This window comes from Ranitomeya imitator, chromosome 5, assembly GCF_032444005.1.
Source record: "Ranitomeya imitator isolate aRanImi1 chromosome 5, aRanImi1.pri, whole genome shotgun sequence".
Taxonomy (NCBI): Eukaryota; Metazoa; Chordata; class Amphibia; order Anura; family Dendrobatidae; genus Ranitomeya; species Ranitomeya imitator.
The window spans coordinates 3,207,393-3,225,175 of record NC_091286.1 but is presented as its reverse complement, the minus strand read 5'-3'; the positions used below and the strand labels follow the sequence as shown (position 1 = coordinate 3,225,175).

The 17,783-nt window shown below is 50.3% G+C and overlaps 1 protein-coding gene across 1 annotated transcript in view; it reads left to right on the top strand.

The window, feature by feature from the left end:
* Positions 1 to 17,783, top strand: part of LOC138681015 (cullin-9-like) — a 253,108-nt gene that overhangs the window by 151,794 nt on the left and 83,531 nt on the right. Inside the window, exons 8-11 of the mRNA XM_069768204.1 lie at positions 12,338 to 12,515; positions 13,176 to 13,383; positions 13,459 to 13,649; positions 13,724 to 13,920. Of these exons, the coding sequence (XP_069624305.1) occupies positions 12,338 to 12,515; positions 13,176 to 13,383; positions 13,459 to 13,649; positions 13,724 to 13,920 (774 nt within the window). The remainder of the gene's footprint in view (positions 1 to 12,337; positions 12,516 to 13,175; positions 13,384 to 13,458; positions 13,650 to 13,723; positions 13,921 to 17,783) is intronic.

Genomic DNA, 17,783 nt, shown 5'->3' with positions numbered 1-17,783 from the left:
TGTAGTGTCAGTGTGTGGTGGCTGCACATCTCGTCTGGTTGTGGCTGCACACCTCATGTAGTGTCAGTGTGTGGTGACTGCACATCTCGTCTGGTTGTGGCTGCACACCTCATGTAGTGTCAGTGTGTGGTGGCTGCACATCTCGTCTGGTTGAGGCTGCACACCTCATGTAGTGTCAGTGTGTGGTGACTGCACATCTCGTCTGGTTGTGGCTGCACACCTCATGTAGTGTCAGTGTGTGGTGGCTGCACATCTCGTCTGGTTGAGGCTGCACACCTCATGTAGTGTCAGTGTGTGGTGGCTGCACATCTCATCTAGTTGAGGCTGCACACCTCATGTAGTGTCAGTGTGTGGTGGCTGTACATCTCGTCTAGTTGAGGCTGCACACCTCATGTAGTGTCAGTGTGTGGTGGCTGCACATCTCGTCTAGTTGTGGCTGCACACCTCATGCAGTGTCAGTGTGTGGTGGCTGCACATCTCGTCTGGTTGTGGCTGCACACCTCATGTAGTGTCAGTGTGTGATTTCTGCACATCTCATCTAGTTGAGGCTGCACACCTCATGCAGTGTCAGTGTGTGATTTCTGCACATCTCATCTAGTTGAGGCTGCACACTTCATGTAGTGTCAGTGTGTGGTGGCTGCACATCTCGTCTGGTTGAGGCTGCACACCTCATGTAGTGTCAGTGTGTGGTGGCTGTACATCTCGTCTAGTTGTAGCTGCACACCTCATGTAGTGTCAGTGTGTGATTTCTGCACATCTCATCTAGTTGAGGCTGCACACCTCATGCAGTGTCAGTGTGTGATTTCTGCACATCTCATCTAGTTGTGGCTGCACACCTCATGCAGTGTCAGTGTGTGGTGGCTGCACATCTCGTCTGGTTGTGGCTGCACACCTCATGTAGTGTCAGTGTGTGGTGGCTGCACATCTCGTCTGGTTGAGGCTGCACACCTCATGTAGTGTCAGTGTGTGGTGACTGCACATCTCGTCTGGTTGTGGCTGCACACCTCATGTAGTGTCAGTGTGTGGTGGCTGCACATCTCGTCTGGTTGTGGCTGCACACCTCATGTAGTGTCAGTGTGTGGTGACTGCACATCTCGTCTGGTTGTGGCTGCACACCTCATGTAGTGTCAGTGTGTGGTGGCTGCACATCTCGTCTGGTTGAGGCTGCACACCTCATGTAGTGTCAGTGTGTGGTGGCTGCACATCTCGTCTAGTTGAGGCTGCACATCTCATGCAGTGTCAGTGTGTGGTGGCTGCACATCTCGTCTAGTTGTAGCTGCACACCTCATGTAGTGTCAGTGTGTGGTGGCTGCACATCTCATCTAGTTGAGGCTGCACACCTCATGTAGTGTCAGTGTGTGGTGGCTGCACATCTCGTCTAGTTGAGGCTGCACATCTCATGCAGTGTCAGTGTGTGGTGGCTGCACATCTCGTCTAGTTGTAGCTGCACACCTCATGTAGTGTCAGTGTGTGGTGGCTGCACATCTCATCTAGTTGTGGCTGCACACCTCATGTAGTGTCAGTGTGTGGTGGCTGCACATCTCGCCTAGTTGAGGCTGCACACCTCATGTAGTGTCAGTGTGTGGTGGCTGCACATCTCGTCTAGTTGAGGCTGCACATCTCATGCAGTGTCAGTGTGTGGTGGCTGCACATCTCGTCTAGTTGTAGCTGCACACCTCATGTAGTGTCAGTGTGTGGTGGCTGCACATCTCATCTAGTTGTGGCTGCACATCTCATGTAGTGTCAGTGTGTGGTGGCTGCACATCTCGTCTAGTTGTGGCTGCACATCTCATGTAGTGTCAGTGTGTGGTGGCTGCACATCTCGCCTAGTTGAGGCTGCACACCTCATGTAGTGTCAGTGTGTGGTGGCTGTACATCTCGCCTAGTTGAGGCTGCACACCTCATGTAGTGTCAGTGTGTGGTGGCTGCACATCTCGCCTAGTTGAGGCTGCACACCTCATGTAGTGTCAGTGTGTGGTGGCTGCACATCTCGTCTAGTTGTGGCTGCACATCTCATGTAGTGTCAGTGTGTGGTGGCTGCACATCTCATCTAGTTGAGGCTGCACATCTCATGTAGTGTCAGTGTGTGGTGGCTGCACATCTCGTCTAGTTGTGGCTGCACATCTTATGTAGTGTCAGTGTGTGGTGGCTGCACATCTCGTCTAGTTGTGGCTGCACACCTCATGTAGTGTCAGTGTGTGGTGGCTGCACATCTCGTCTAGTTGTGGCTGCACATCTCATGTAGTGTCAGTGTGTGGTGGCTGCACATCTCGCCTAGTTGAGGCTGCACACCTCATGTAGTGTCAGTGTGTGGTGGCTGTACATCTCGCCTAGTTGAGGCTGCACACCTCATGTAGTGTCAGTGTGTGGTGGCTGCACATCTCGCCTAGTTGAGGCTGCACACCTCATGTAGTGTCAGTGTGTGGTGGCTGCACATCTCGTCTAGTTGTGGCTGCACATCTCATGTAGTGTCAGTGTGTGGTGGCTGCACATCTCATCTAGTTGAGGCTGCACATCTCATGTAGTGTCAGTGTGTGGTGGCTGCACATCTCGTCTGGTTGAGGCTGCACACCTCATGTAGTGTCAGTGTGTGGTGGCTGCACATCTCGTCTAGTTGTAGCTGCACACCTCATGTAGTGTCAGTGTGTGGTGGCTGCACATCTCGTCTAGTTGTAGCTGCACACCTCATGCAGTGTCAGTGTGTGCTGGCTGCACATCTCATCTAGTTGAGGCTGCACATCTCATGTAGTGTCAGTGTGTGGTGGCTGCACACCTCATGTAGTGTCAGTGTGTGGTGGCTGTACATCTCGTCTAGTTGAGGCTTCACACCTCATGTAGTGTCAGTGTGTGGTGGCTGCACATCTCGTCTAGTTGTGGCTGCACATCTCATGCAGTGTCAGTGTGTGGTGACTGCACATCTCATCTAGTTGTGGCTGCACACCTCATGTAGTGTCAGTGTGTGGTGGCTGCACATCTCATCTAGTTGAGGCTGCACATCTCATGTAGTGTCAGTGTGTGGTGGCTGCACATCTCGTCTAGTTGTAGCTGCACACCTCATGTAGTGTCAGTGTGTGGTGGCTGCACATCTCGTCTGGTTGTGGCTGCACACCTCATGTAGTGTCAGTGTGTGATTTCTGCACATCTCATCTAGTTGAGGCTGCACACCTCATGCAGTGTCAGTGTGTGGTGGCTGCACATCTCGTCTAGTTGTAGCTTCACACCTCATGTAGTGTCAGTGTGTGGTGACTGCACATCTCATCTAGTTGAGGCTGCACATCTCATGTAGTGTCAGTGTGGAGGCTGCACATCTCGTCTAGTTGTGGCTGCACACCTTATGTAGTGTCAGTGTGTGGTGGCTGCACATCTCATCTAGTTGAGGCTGCACACCTCATGTAGTGTCAGTGTGTGGTGGCTGCACACCTCATGTAGTGTCAGTGTGTGGTGGCTGCACACCTCATGTAGTGTCAGTGTGTGGTGACTGCACATCTCATCTAGTTGTGGCTGCACACCTCATGTAGTGTCAGTGTGTGGTGGCTGTACATCTCGTCTAGTTGTAGCTGCACACCTCATGCAGTGTCAGTGTGTGGTGGCTGCACATCTCATCTAGTTGAGGCTGCACATCTCATGTAGTGTCAGTGTGTGGTGGCTGCACATCTCGTCTAGTTGTGGCTGCACACCTCATGTAGTGTCAGTGTGTGGTGGCTGCACATCTCGTCTGGTTGTGGCTGCACACCTCATGTAGTGTCAGTGTGTGGTGGCTGCACATCTCGTCTGGTTGTGGCTGCACACCTCATGTAGTGTCAGTGTGTGATTTCTGCACATCTCATCTAGTTGAGGCTGCACACCTCATGCAGTGTCAGTGTGTGGTGGCTGCACATCTCGTCTAGTTGAGGCTGCACACCTCATGTAGTGTCAGTGTGTGGTGACTGCACATCTCGTCTGGTTGTGGCTGCACACCTCATGTAGTGTCAGTGTGTGGTGGCTGCACATCTCGTCTGGTTGAGGCTGCACACCTCATGTAGTGTCAGTGTGTGGTGACTGCACATCTCGTCTGGTTGTGGCTGCACACCTCATGTAGTGTCAGTGTGTGGTGGCTGCACATCTCGTCTAGTTGAGGCTGCACACCTCATGTAGTGTCAGTGTGTGGTGGCTGCACATCTCGTCTGGTTGTAGCTGCACACCTCATGTAGTGTCAGTGTGTGGTGACTGCACATCTTGTCTAGTTGTAGCTGCACACTTCATGTAGTGTCAGTGTGTGGTGGCTGCACATCTCATCTAGTTGAGGCTGCACATCTCATGTAGTGTCAGTGTGTGGTGGCTGCACATCTCATCTAGTTGAGGCTGCACATCTCATGTAGTGTCAGTGTGTGGTGGCTGTACATCTCGTCTAGTTGTAGCTGCACACCTCATGTAGTGTCAGTGTGTGGTGGCTGCACATCTCATCTAGTTGAGGCTGCACATCTCATGTAGTGTCAGTGTGTGGTGGCTGTACATCTCATCTAGTTGTAGCTGCACACCTCATGTAGTTTCAGTGTGTGGTGGCTGCACATCTCGTCTGGTTGTGGCTGCACACCTCATGTAGTGTCAGTGTGTGATTTCTGCACATCTCATCTAGTTGAGGCTGCACACCTCATGTAGTGTCAGTGTGTGGTGGCTGCACATCTCATCTAGTTGAGGCTGCACACCTCATGCAGTGTCAGTGTGTGGTGGCTGCACATCTCGTCTAGTTGTAGCTGCACACCTCATGTAGTGTCAGTGTGTGGTGGCTGCACATCTCGTCTGGTTGTGGCTGCACACCTCATGTAGTGTCAGTGTGTGGTGGCTGCACATCTCGTCTGGTTGAGGCTGCACACCTCATGTAGTGTCAGTGTGTGGTGACTGCACATCTCGTCTGGTTGTGGCTGCACACCTCATGTAGTGTCAGTGTGTGGTGGCTGCACATCTCGTCTAGTTGAGGCTGCACACCTCATGTAGTGTCAGTGTGTGGTGGCTGCACATCTCGTCTAGTTGTGGCTGCACACCTCATGTAGTGTCAGTGTGTGGTGGCTGCACATCTCGTCTAGTTGAGGCTGCACACCTCATGTAGTGTCAGTGTGTGGTGGCTGCACATCTCATCTAGTTGAGGCTGCATACCTCATGTAGTGTCAGTGTGTGGTGGCTGCACATCTCATCTAGTTGAGGCTGCACATCTCATGTAGTGTCAGTGTGTGGAGGCTGCACATCTCATCTAGTTGTAGCTGCACACCTCATGCAGTGTCAGTGTGTGGTGGCTGCACACCTCATGTAGTGTCAGTGTGTGGTGGCTGCACATCTCATCTAGTTATGGCTGCACACCTCATGTAGTGTCAGTGTGTGGTGGCTGTACATCTCGTCTAGTTGAGGCTGCACACCTCATGTAGTGTCAGTGTGTGGAGGCTGCACATCTCATCTAGTTGTAGCTGCACACCTCATGCAGTGTCAGTGTGTGGTGGCTGCACACCTCATGTAGTGTCAGTGTGTGGTGGCTGCACATCTCATCTAGTTGAGGCTGCACACCTCATGTAGTGTCAGTGTGTGGTGGCTGTACATCTCGTCTAGTTGAGGCTGCACACCTCATGTAGTGTCAGTGTGTGGTGGCTGTACATCTCGTCTAGTTGTAGCTGCACACCTCATGTAGTGTCAGTCTGTGGTGGCTGTACATCTCGTCTAGTTGAGGCTGCACACCTCATGTAGTGTCAGTGTGTGGTGGCTGTACATCTCGTCTAGTTGAGGCTGCACACCTCATGTAGTGTCAGTGTGTGGTGGCTGTACATCTCGTCTAGTTGTAGCTGCACACCTCATGTAGTGTCAGTGTGTGGTGGCTGTGCATCTCGTCTAGTTGTAGCTGCACACCTCATGTAGTGTCAGTGTGTTGTGGCTGCACATCTCGTCTAGTTGTGGCTGCACATCTCATGTAGTGTCAGTGTGTGGTGGCTGCACATCTCATCTAGTTGAGGCTGCACATCTCATGTAGTGTCAGTGTGTGGTGGCTGTACATCTCGTCTAGTTGTAGCTGCACACCTCATGTAGTGTCAGTGTGTGGTGGCTGCACATCTCGTCTGGTTGTGGCTGCACACCTCATGTAGTGTCAGTGTGTGATTTCTGCACATCTCATCTAGTTGAGGCTGCACACCTCATGCAGTGTCAGTGTGTGGTGGCTGCACATCTCGTCTAGTTGTAGCTGCACACCTCATGTAGTGTCAGTGTGTGGTGACTGCACATCTCGTCTGGTTGTGGCTGCACACCTCATGTAGTGTCAGTGTGTGGTGGCTGCACATCTCGTCTGGTTGAGGCTGCACACCTCATGTAGTGTCAGTGTGTGGTGGCTGCACATCTTGTCTAGTTGTAGCTGCACACTTCATGTAGTGTCAGTGTGTGGTGGCTGCACATCTCATCTAGTTGAGGCTGCATACCTCATGTAGTGTCAGTGTGTGGTGGCTGCACATCTCATCTAGTTGAGGCTGCACATCTCATGTAGTGTCAGTGTGTGGAGGCTGCACATCTCATCTAGTTGTAGCTGCACACCTCATGTAGTGTCAGTGTGTGGTGGCTGCACACCTCATGTAGTGTCAGTGTGTGGTGGCTGCACATCTCGTCTAGTTGAGGCTGCACACCTCATGTAGTGTCAGTGTGTGGTGGCTGCACATCTCGTCTAGTTGTGGCTGCACACCTCATGTAGTGTCAGTGTGTGGTGGCTGCACATCTCGTCTAGTTGAGGCTGCACACCTCATGTAGTGTCAGTGTGTGGTGACTGCACATCTTGTCTAGTTGTAGCTGCACACTTCATGTAGTGTCAGTGTGTGGTGGCTGCACATCTCATCTAGTTGAGGCTGCATACCTCATGTAGTGTCAGTGTGTGGTGGCTGCACATCTCATCTAGTTGAGGCTGCACATCTCATGTAGTGTCAGTGTGTGGAGGCTGCACATCTCATCTAGTTGTAGCTGCACACCTCATGTAGTGTCAGTGTGTGGTGGCTGCACATCTCATCTAGTTATGGCTGCACACCTCATGTAGTGTCAGTGTGTGGTGGCTGTACATCTCGTCTAGTTGAGGCTGCACACCTCATGTAGTGTCAGTGTGTGGAGGCTGCACATCTCATCTAGTTGTAGCTGCACACCTCATGCAGTGTCAGTGTGTGGTGGCTGCACACCTCATGTAGTGTCAGTGTGTGGTGGCTGCACATCTCATCTAGTTGAGGCTGCACACCTCATGTAGTGTCAGTGTGTGGTGGCTGCACATCTCGTCTAGTTGTAGCTGCACACCTCATGTAGTGTCAGTGTGTGGTGGCTGTACATCTCGTCTAGTTGAGGCTGCACACCTCATGTAGTGTCAGTGTGTGGTGGCTGTACATCTCGTCTAGTTGAGGCTGCACACCTCATGTAGTGTCAGTGTGTGGTGGCTGTACATCTCGTCTAGTTGAGGCTGCACACCTCATGTAGTGTCAGTGTGTGGTGGCTGTACATCTCGTCTAGTTGTAGCTGCACACTTCATGTAGTGTCAGTGTGTGGTGGCTGTGCATCTCGTCTAGTTGTAGCTGCACACCTCATGTAGTGTCAGTGTGTGGTGGCTGTACATCTCGTCTAGTTGTAGCTGCACACCTCATGTAGTGTCAGTGTGTGGTGGCTGTGCATCTCGTCTAGTTGTAGCTGCACACCTCATGTAGTGTCAGTGTGTGGTGGCTGTGCATCTCGTCTAGTTGTAGCTGCACACCTCATGTAGTGTCAGTGTGTGGTGGCTGTACATCTCGTCTAGTTGTGGCTGCACACCTCATGTAGTGTCAGTGTGTGGTGGCTGCACATCTCGTCTAGTTGAGGCTGCACACCTCATGTAGTGTCAGTGTGTGGTGGCTGTACATCTCGTCTAGTTGTAGCTGCACACCTCATGCAGTGTCAGTGTGTGGTGGCTGCACACCTCATGTAGTGTCAGTGTGTGGTGGCTGCACATCTCATCTAGTTGAGGCTGCACACCTCATGTAGTGTCAGTGTGTGGTGGCTGCACATCTCGTCTAGTTGTAGCTGCACACCTCATGTAGTGTCAGTGTGTGGTGGCTGTACATCTCGTCTAGTTGTAGCTGCACACCTCATGTAGTGTCAGTCTGTGGTGGCTGTACATCTCGTCTAGTTGAGGCTGCACACCTCATGTAGTGTCAGTGTGTGGTGGCTGTACATCTCGTCTAGTTGTAGCTGCACACCTCATGTAGTGTCAGTCTGTGGTGGCTGTACATCTCGTCTAGTTGAGGCTGCACACCTCATGTAGTGTCAGTGTGTGGTGGCTGTACATCTCGTCTAGTTGAGGCTGCACACCTCATGTAGTGTCAGTGTGTGGTGGCTGTACATCTCGTCTAGTTGAGGCTGCACACCTCATGTAGTGTCAGTGTGTGGTGGCTGTACATCTCGTCTAGTTGTAGCTGCACACCTCATGTAGTGTCAGTGTGTGGTGGCTGTGCATCTCGTCTAGTTGTAGCTGCACACCTCATGTAGTGTCAGTGTGTGGTGGCTGTACATCTCGTCTAGTTGTAGCTGCACACCTCATGTAGTGTCAGTGTGTGGTGGCTGCACATCTCGTCTAGTTGCTGCTGCACACCTCATGTAGTGTCAGTGTGTGGTGGCTGTACATCTCGTCTAGTTGAGGCTGCACATCTCATGTAGTGTCAGTGTGTGGTGGCTGTACATCTCGTCTAGTTGTAGCTGCACACCTCATGTAGTGTCAGTGTGTGGTGGCTGTACATCTCGTCTAGTTGAGGCTGCACATCTCATGTAGTGTCAGTGTGTGGTGGCTGTACATCTCGTCTAGTTGCTGCTGCACACCTCATGTAGTGTCAGTGTGTGGTGGCTGTACATCTCGTCTAGTTGAGGCTGCACATCTCATGTAGTGTCAGTGTGTGGTGACTGCACATCTCGTCTAGTTGAGGCTGCACATCTCATGTAGTGTCAGTGTGTGGTGGCTGTACATCTCGTCTAGTTGTAGCTGCACATCTCATGTAGTGTCAGTGTGTGGTGGCTGTACATCTCGTCTAGTTGAGGCTGCACATCTCATGTAGTGTCAGTGTGTGGTGGCTGCACATCTCGTCTAGTTGTGGCTGCACATCTCATGTAGTGTCAGTGTGTGGTGGCTGTACATCTCGTCTAGTTGTGGCTGCACACCTCATGTAGTGTCAGTGTGTGGTGGCTGCACACCTCATGTAGTGTCAGTGTGTGGTGGCTGCACATCTCGTCTAGTTGTAGCTGCACACCTCATGTAGTGTCAGTGTGTTGTGGCTGCACATCTCGTCTAGTTGTGGCTGCACACCTCATGTAGTGTCAGTGTGTGGTGGCTGCACATCTCGTCTAGTTGAGGCTGCACACCTCATGTAGTGTCAGTGTGTGGTGGCTGTACATCTCGTCTAGTTGTAGCTGCACACCTCATGTAGTGTCAGTGTGTGGTGGCTGCACATCTCATCTAGTTGAGGCTGCACATCTCATGCAGTGTCAGTGTGTGGTGGCTGCAGGGGTTCAGATAGTTATTTACTTTTGATGCCTAGGTTACCTTTTGTTTCCAGATTCGCTTGAGCTAGGTCTGTTCTCATGTCTCTTCCTTCTCATCCTGTGCCCTTTACCTCCTCACAATCCACCTTTTCCTCTGGTAAGGCCTCCTCGCCCTCTAGTGCAGTTTTCTTACCCTCTGGGGCTGCCTTTTTATCCTCTGGTGCCCTCTCCTTGCCCTCTGGTGCCGCCTCCTTGCCCTGCAGTGCTGGCTCTGCGCCCTCTTGTGCTGCCTCCTCACCCTTTTGTGCTCCTCCTCACACTGTAATGCTGCTTCCTCGCCCTCTGATCTCTCCTCTTCACCTTTTGGCGCCACCTCCTCATCCTCAACGCAGGGTCTTCTTACCCTCTGGCGCCTTCTCATTACTCTCTGGTGCCACTTCTTCACCCTCTGGTGCAACCTTTTCACCCTTTAATAATAATAATAATAATATAATAATAATAATTTTACTTATATAGCGCCAACATATTCCGCAGCGCTTTACAAATTATAGAGGGGACTTGTACAGACAATAGACATTACAGCATAACAGAAATCACAGTTCAGAATAGATACAGGAGGAGTGAGGGCCCTGCTGCTCGCAAGCTACAAACTATGAGGAAAAGGGGAGACACGAGAGGTGGATGGTAACAATTGCTTTAGTTATTCGGACCAGCTATAGTGTAAGGCTCGGGTGTTCATGTAAAGCTGCATGAACCAGTTATCAGCCTAAGTATGTAGCAGTACAGACACAGAGGGCTAATAACTGCATAAAGTGTATGAGAACATGATGTGAGGAACCTGATTGTGGTTTTTTTTTTAATGGGCCACACAATGATAGTTAAATTACTGCGTTGAGGCGGTAGGCCAGTCTGAACAAATGCGTTTTTAGGGTACGCTTAAAACTGTGGGGATTGGGGATTAATCGTATTAACCTGGGTAGTGCATTCCAAAGAATTGGTGCAGCATGTGAAACATCTTGGAGATGGGAGTGGGAGGTTCTGATTATTGAGGATGCTAACCTGAGGTCATTAGCGGAGCGGAGGGCACGGGTAGGGTGGTAGACTGAGACCAGAGAGGAGATGTAGGGTGGTGCTGAGCCATGGAGGGCACGGGTAGGGTGGTAGGCTGAGACCAGGGAGGAGATGTAGGGTGGTGCTGAGCCATGGAGTGCTTTGTGGATGAGGGTAGTAGTTTTGTACTGGATTCTGGAGTGGATGGGTAGCCAGTGTAATGACTGGCACAGGGTAGAGGCATCGGTGTAACGGTTGGTGAGGAATATGATCCTGGCAGCAGCATTCAGGACAGATTGGAGCGGGGAGAGTTTGGTAAGAGGGAGGCCGATTAGTAGAGAATTACAATAGTCCAGACGAGAATGAATAAGTGAAACAGTAAGAGTTTTTGCAGAGTCGAAAGTAAGAAAAGGGCGAATTCTAGAAATGTTTTTCAGATGCAGATAAGAAGAGCGAGCCAGTGATCGGATGTGGGGGGTGAATGAAAGGTCAGAATCAAGGATGACCCCAAGGCAGCGGGCATGTTGCTTTGGAGTAATGGTGGAACTGCACACGGAGATGGCAATGTCAGGCAAAGGTAGGTTAGTAGAGGGAGAGAACACGAGGAGTTCAGTTTTTGACAGGTTTAGTTTCAGATAGAGGGAGGACATGATGTTAGAGACAGCGGTAAGACAATCACTGGTGTTTTCTAAGGCGGCAGGCTTGATATCAGGAGAAGAGGTGTATAATTGGGTGTCATCAGCATAGAGATGGTACTGGAAACCAAATCTACTGATTGTCCTATAGGGGCAGTATACAAAGAGAAGAGGAGGGGGCCTAGGACTGATCCTTGAGGAACCCCAACAGTAAGGGGAAGGTGAGAGGAGGAGGAACCAGCAAAACATACAGTGAAGGATCGGTCAGAGAGATAGGAGGAGAACCAGGAGAGAACGGTGTCCTTGAGGCCGATGGAGCGGAGCATAGTGAGGAGGATCTGATCATCCACAATGTCGAATGCTGCGGAGAGATCCAAGAGAATTCGCATTGAGTAGTGACCATTAGATTTAGCTGTTAGTAGGTCATTAGAGACTTTAGTGAGGGCAGTTTCAGTAGAGTGTAAAGAGCGGAAACCGGGTTGAAGAGGGTTGAGAAGAGAATTATCTGAGAGATAGCGGGTAAGACGGGAGTGGACCAGGCACCATCTCTTCACCCTCTGCTGCCTCCTCCGCTTCACACTCTGGCGCCTACACCTCACCCTCTGTTGACACTTTTTTGCCCTCTTGTGCCTTCTTCTTCCCTCTGGTGCCTCATCTTCACCATCAGATTATGCCTCCTCAACATCTGGTGTCACCTCTTCACCCTCTGACGCTGTGTCCTTGCCTTTGGTGCCTCCTTGTCACCCTCTTATCCCTCCTTCTTGCCCTCTGGTGCATAATCTTCACCCTCTGGTGCCACCTACCTGCCCTTTTGTGCCTCCTTCTCGCCCTCTGGTGTCTCCTCTTCACCATCAGATGATGCCTCCTCCCCACCTGGTGCCACCGCTTTACCCACTGGTGCTGCCTTCTTGCCCTCTGGTGCCTCCTTGTCACCCTCTAGTGCCTCCTTCTTGTCCTCTTGTGCCTCGTCTTCATCTTTAAATGAAGACGCCTCTGGTGCCGCCTCCCTGCCCACTGGCATCTCCTCCTCACCCTTTGGTACCTCCTCCTTATCCTCTTCCTGTGCTTCCTCCTACTCCCCCTTTAGTGTGATGTTTTCCATCACTGCCTCCTCATCCTCCAGTGTCCCTCCCAGCTATAACTTGATGGTCTCATTCCCCTTTTTTTAGGAGCCAACAGTGAGGAGAAGGTGGAGATTACAAGGTCGCTGGAGAGCTGCCGGGCTCTTGAATGTAATGTCCGCTTTGATGCCTTGAAGCATAAATGGAAGGATTCTGACCAGACCACGATGCAGCGGAGGCCGGGAGATGAGGAGAGCGGGAGCGCTGCAGGAGACTCCACACTAAAGTAAGACCATGTAACGCAGCACAAGTCAGCTGATGTTTGCTTGGTTTCGGTGTGTACTGACATATTAATTAGCATTAAGCTTTCTGCATTAACCCCTTGCTGGCATCTCCCATACATGTGTGGCACAGGTCGGCATCAATCTTAGGAGCTGTGTTACACATCGGGCACCTTTTTTTAGCAGTGACAGTCGAGCTAGCCCCAATTTCCTGCTCTCAGTCTTATGGGGTACTTATGAGTTTCTATGGCAGCCAAGGACCATCAAAGGATGGGTTCCCCCCTTTCCCAATGTAAAAATAAAGAGATTAAGGAAAAAATAATTGGTAAATACTCTAAGGGAAAAAAAAATCCAAGCACCAGAAATGCTGGGAGTCGCCATGAGAAAACCATCCATCACATAGCGGCGTTAACGCTGAGAATCCTAATGAACGCTGAGCACACAAAGCCCAAAAAACTCCACGAAGTCTCATTTTCCAGAGATCATGCAGTAAATTGAATGGAGTCTTTCAAGACTACGACTCGTCCCACAAAAACAAGCAGAAAGTATAGACGTTATGGCTCTTTGGAGAGAAGGAAAAAACTAAAGCGCAATAATGACAATTGTCCGTGGTGGAAGGAGCTAATGGAGTCCAGGATGATGGCGTCCTTCTATTTAACTTTTAGTGAGAAGATGGTGAAAGGCTTGGTGGAGATGTTGGCATCTCAGATGAAGGAGAAGCTTGTGGTGGTCTCCTGCCTGCAGCTGACTTATGTGATCTTGTCCAAGTATGACTGGCGGGTGCTGTTTGCCACAGAGGGCGGGGTGCGGGCGGTGCTGGGCTGTATGCAGGAGCACCAGTCCTCGCTTGCCATTCAGCACATTGGGCTGGCGGTGAGTACCTGCCCCACCGTCCGTTCCCAGCTGTGTGTGGCTGCCATCCTCCAACCTGCACTCCTTCCCTGACAGGTCCTGAAGGTGCTGACTGGGGTGGGGGGCTGTGACCTGCGAGGAAGCGCCCGCCGCTACAACCTGAATCCCGGAGATGCCCAGATGATGAAGGAAATCTTCTCCAGCATCGGTTCAGCTGCAAGTGTGAGCTCCACCAGTCTACTGAGGGCGATCCCGGGGGCCATCTGCAAGCTGCAGGGCAAAGAGGGGTAAATTCAGATCAGCGACCCTATCACTACTGAGCTCTGCCTCACCTATCTCATCGCCACCTTCTGCCTTTCAGGTGCTTCACCGCCGTTTACAATGGACTTCTTGTCATCCGAATGTTAACCGAGAACCATGAAGCTCTGTCCGAGCAGCTGTCCAGGGGAGAGCTGCCTGCCGTCCTTCAGAGCGTCACTGGAGACAGCAACTCCATGTTCAGCCGCCTGGACATCTTCCTGAAGAGCAGCCAGGAGAAGAGCCTCCCCGATACCGAAGGTAGGAATGCCACCGGATGTTCCCCGCCGTGTCCTGTGCCACTTTCTACTGCTCATCACCTTCTGATGTCCTTTACCTCCATTGCTGCCTCCTCTTCGGACTCCTCTCACATCTTACCTGTTGCCTCCTCGCCTGGTGCTTTAACCTTTGCCTGTCCCTGCTTTTCCTGCTATGACTGTTCCTCCTGCTGCTTCTCCTGTGTTTCCACCTACCTTGCCTCTTTGTCAGGATTTTCCAGCACATCCTGCTCTTTGTGGTCATCATTTCCTTTTCCTGATAATTATCTCTTTCTCCTCATCTTCACCTCTTTCTCTTGATTGTTGCCTCTTGCTGGTCCCCCATCCATTCATTGCATTTTCTTCCTCTTCTTTTAGTCCATCACTTCTCCTTCCTCCTTTTCACGGCTTTCTTCATCTACTTTTCCTCCTGTTTTTCCTCCTCTTCACCATCACCTGTCCCTCCTGATCTATTGAAGAGTAAGAGGATATGGCTGTTTCTAGTTGTCCATGCTGCTGGAGAAGTACTCTCTACACGCTGTGGTAGTATTTAATCGTAGCTTTATTGCCCATTTGAAGTTCTTACCAAACTCTTCTTAAAAAGTAGACGACATACAGAGATCATAATGAAAAGACAGAAAGACCAAAACCCCATTAAAGATGATAAATCCATGAAAGCATTGTGAAAAAAGGAGGAGAAGTAAGAAACATCTGATTAGAGAGGACTAATAATACCATTGTGGAGGAGAAAGAGAAGAATCAGCGGCGGCGGCGGCAATTATCAGGAAACCGCATCAAACGCTGGTGCAAGTGTCACATATTTGTGGCGATTGTGGACGAGTATTTGTGTATCTGAGTAGGAAAAAGCATAAAATACCTTAAAAATTGTAATTGTATTTGATATATCAAAAAAGGACAAACCACACACAATAATAAATATTGATGCAAACCCAATTTTGGTCCTAGGTCCCCCCTACCCTAATACCTGCCTAGCAGCGGAGGTGAGCACCATGATAAGCGAGAAGTGGCACCCCCGCTCCGCGGCAGCTGTCCATAAGTGGCGCTACAGGTCACAATACACAGGGAGAGCACTCAGTCAGTGCCTCAGGAAACCCTCTAATTATCGCTGTTTATGTAGCGTTGGGCTCTACTGATTATGGCGCTGGATTCTTGGTCTATTTCATGTGCTTTAGATATGAACATGGCGATTTCAGGCGATCGGTGGCCCCTGTTCATATGATTCTCATCATTTGCAAGCACTTGTGTTATATACACTACTGTGCTGCTCGTGTGATTATGGGCCTGTGAGGTCTAATATATCAGACCAGCTGTCAGGAATCCCACCACGCTGCCACCAATATGTCACGGTTCACGGGGAGGATACCTTTATCATCCTCAACACTCACACCAATTTGTCTGGTTGCCCCTGATTCTTTCTGAAGGGGATTTATCTATATCCCACTTCCGGTTTGGAACTTGCAGCTCTCTGGCGCCCCCCCCACCCCCCCTTACCCTCAGGTCAGACACGGTACTGCACCTAGGATAATTAGTCACCAGAAAGGCTGCCTGCTATGTACTGGCTATTGGGCACGCTGCAGCGAGGGCGATGTAACTACTCCCACTCAGGCAGGAACAATAATTATCAATGCCGACGGTCGCTACAAAGCCTCCCAATTGCACGGGACAAATTCTGCTGCCACCAGCTCCGATTCCTTAATTATTAACGGGTCCGGAGCCAACCCAGATTAGAAGGGTAATTCACCTCAGAGGATGTGACCGTACGTTATAGAGCAAGGAGAGACTAGCTAGTAATTATATATTTTACTCCAAAAAAGGTAGGCAGTGTTTACAGAAGTATAAAAAGGATATTATAATGAAGACAATTATCGTATGTACAATACAATTACAAATAAAATGGGATTAACGTTGAAAAATCACCTACATTTCTTTATGTCATCTTATCTTATGTCTGACCGTGTGCTGAGGGGAAGGGCGAACATATATCCAGATGCATAACCAGCAGCTAGACCCCAGACAAAGACACGTGAAGACTGCTGCTTCCCTCAGTTATTTCCTAGCCTAAAACCAAAGCCCTCCCCCTGTGGTGACCTCACTTAGAGACTGGATACTCCCCTGTCTTAGCATTATGAAAAATAATTATCCCACATATCTTGCCGTAGGAACCTCGTAGAAAGATGACACCCGTGTCGTTATGCTCAGCGTGCCATAGGGATTCGTTTAAGTATACGGTGGCTGGGTGACCCAGTTCCATAGTAATCCATTTCTCAATTGTGCTGGTTCTGGAACCTAGAAAACTCACTGGCTGATAGTTCTACCACAGTCCATGTAAAAAATGTATTTGTCCCACTTCTATCATTAATCGGTGCTATGATATTTACATTTGCAAAGTCAAAGAAACCTGTTTTTTTTTTCTTTTCATGTGCTTCTACTTGTACTCTCACTTTGAAGCCATAAAAATTCTTGAGGGGGGGGAATGAGGGGTTTTGGATTACACACTCAAGCAGAGTGGGAAGAGGGGGGTCGGAAAGACCCACAGCGTGTGTCTGAAAAGCCAATGTACTTTTAGGTAGATACTCAAACATGACATAATCACATTATCGTGACACTAGCATATATTGAACCTGTCATCTGCTCGTGGTATATTGTGTATTCCTCTGATTGCCATCATATTAACAATTCTGCTCAGGAAGTATGAGACACAATTTTACATAAGTTTCCATCTCTTCCACACAGTAAGGGATCACTGTATCAAGACCCAGCTGCTAGTTATGTCCTCCTCCTCTGATTTTGTGTCCTCCCCTCTGATTTTATGTCCTCCTCCTCTGATTTTATGTCCTCCCCTCTGATTTTATGTCCTCCTCTTCTGATTTTGTATCCTCCCCTCTGCTTTCATGTCCTTCCCTTCTGATTTTATGCCCTTCCCCTTTGACTGTATGTCCTCCCCTCTGATTTTATGTCCTTCCTCTGATTTTATGTCTCCTCCTCTAATTTTATGTCCTCCCCTCTGATTTTATGTCCTCCCCTCTGATTTTATGTCCTCCCCTCTGATTTTATGTCCTCCCCTCTGATTTTGTCTCTTCCTCTGATTTTATGTCCTCCCCCTCTGATTTTTTTTTCATATCCTTTTTCTCCCCCTCTTCATGGCCTCTTTCTCCTCCTCTTCATCATCTCTTTCTCTTCCACTTCAGCATGACTTTCTCCTCCTCTTCATCACCTTTCTCCTCCTATTTATCACATTTTCCTCTTCTCCTGTCCGTCTTTCTCATTCTCCTGTTAATCACCTCCTTCCTTGTTCATGGCCTAATTATCCTCCTCCTCCCATTCGTCGCCTCGTTGTCCTCCTCCCATTTGTCGCATCGTTGTTCTCCTCCCATTTGTCTCCTCATTGTCCTCCTCCTCCTGTTCGTCACCTTGTTGGCCTCTTCCTCCCATTCCTCGCCACGTTGGCCTCCTCCTCCCGTTCGTCGCCTCATTGGCCTCCTCCTCCCGTTCTTCGCCTCGTTGGCCTCCTCCCGTTCCTCGCCTCATTGGCCTCCTCCTCCCATTTGTCGCATCGTTGTTCTCCTCCCGTTTGTCGCCTCATTGTCCTCCTCCTCCCGTTCGTCGCCTTGTTGGCCTCTTCCTCCCATTCCTCACCACGTTGGCCTCCTACTCCCGTTCCTTGCCACGTTGGCCTCCTCCTCCCGTTCGTCGCCTCGTTGGCCTCCTCCTCCCGTTCCTTGCCTCATTGGCCTCCTCCCGTTCCTCGCCTCTTTTGCCTCCTCCCGTTCCTCACCTCGTTGGCTTCCTTCTCCCATTCGTCGCCTTGTTGGTCTCCTCCTCCCGTTCGTCGCCTCATTGGCCGCC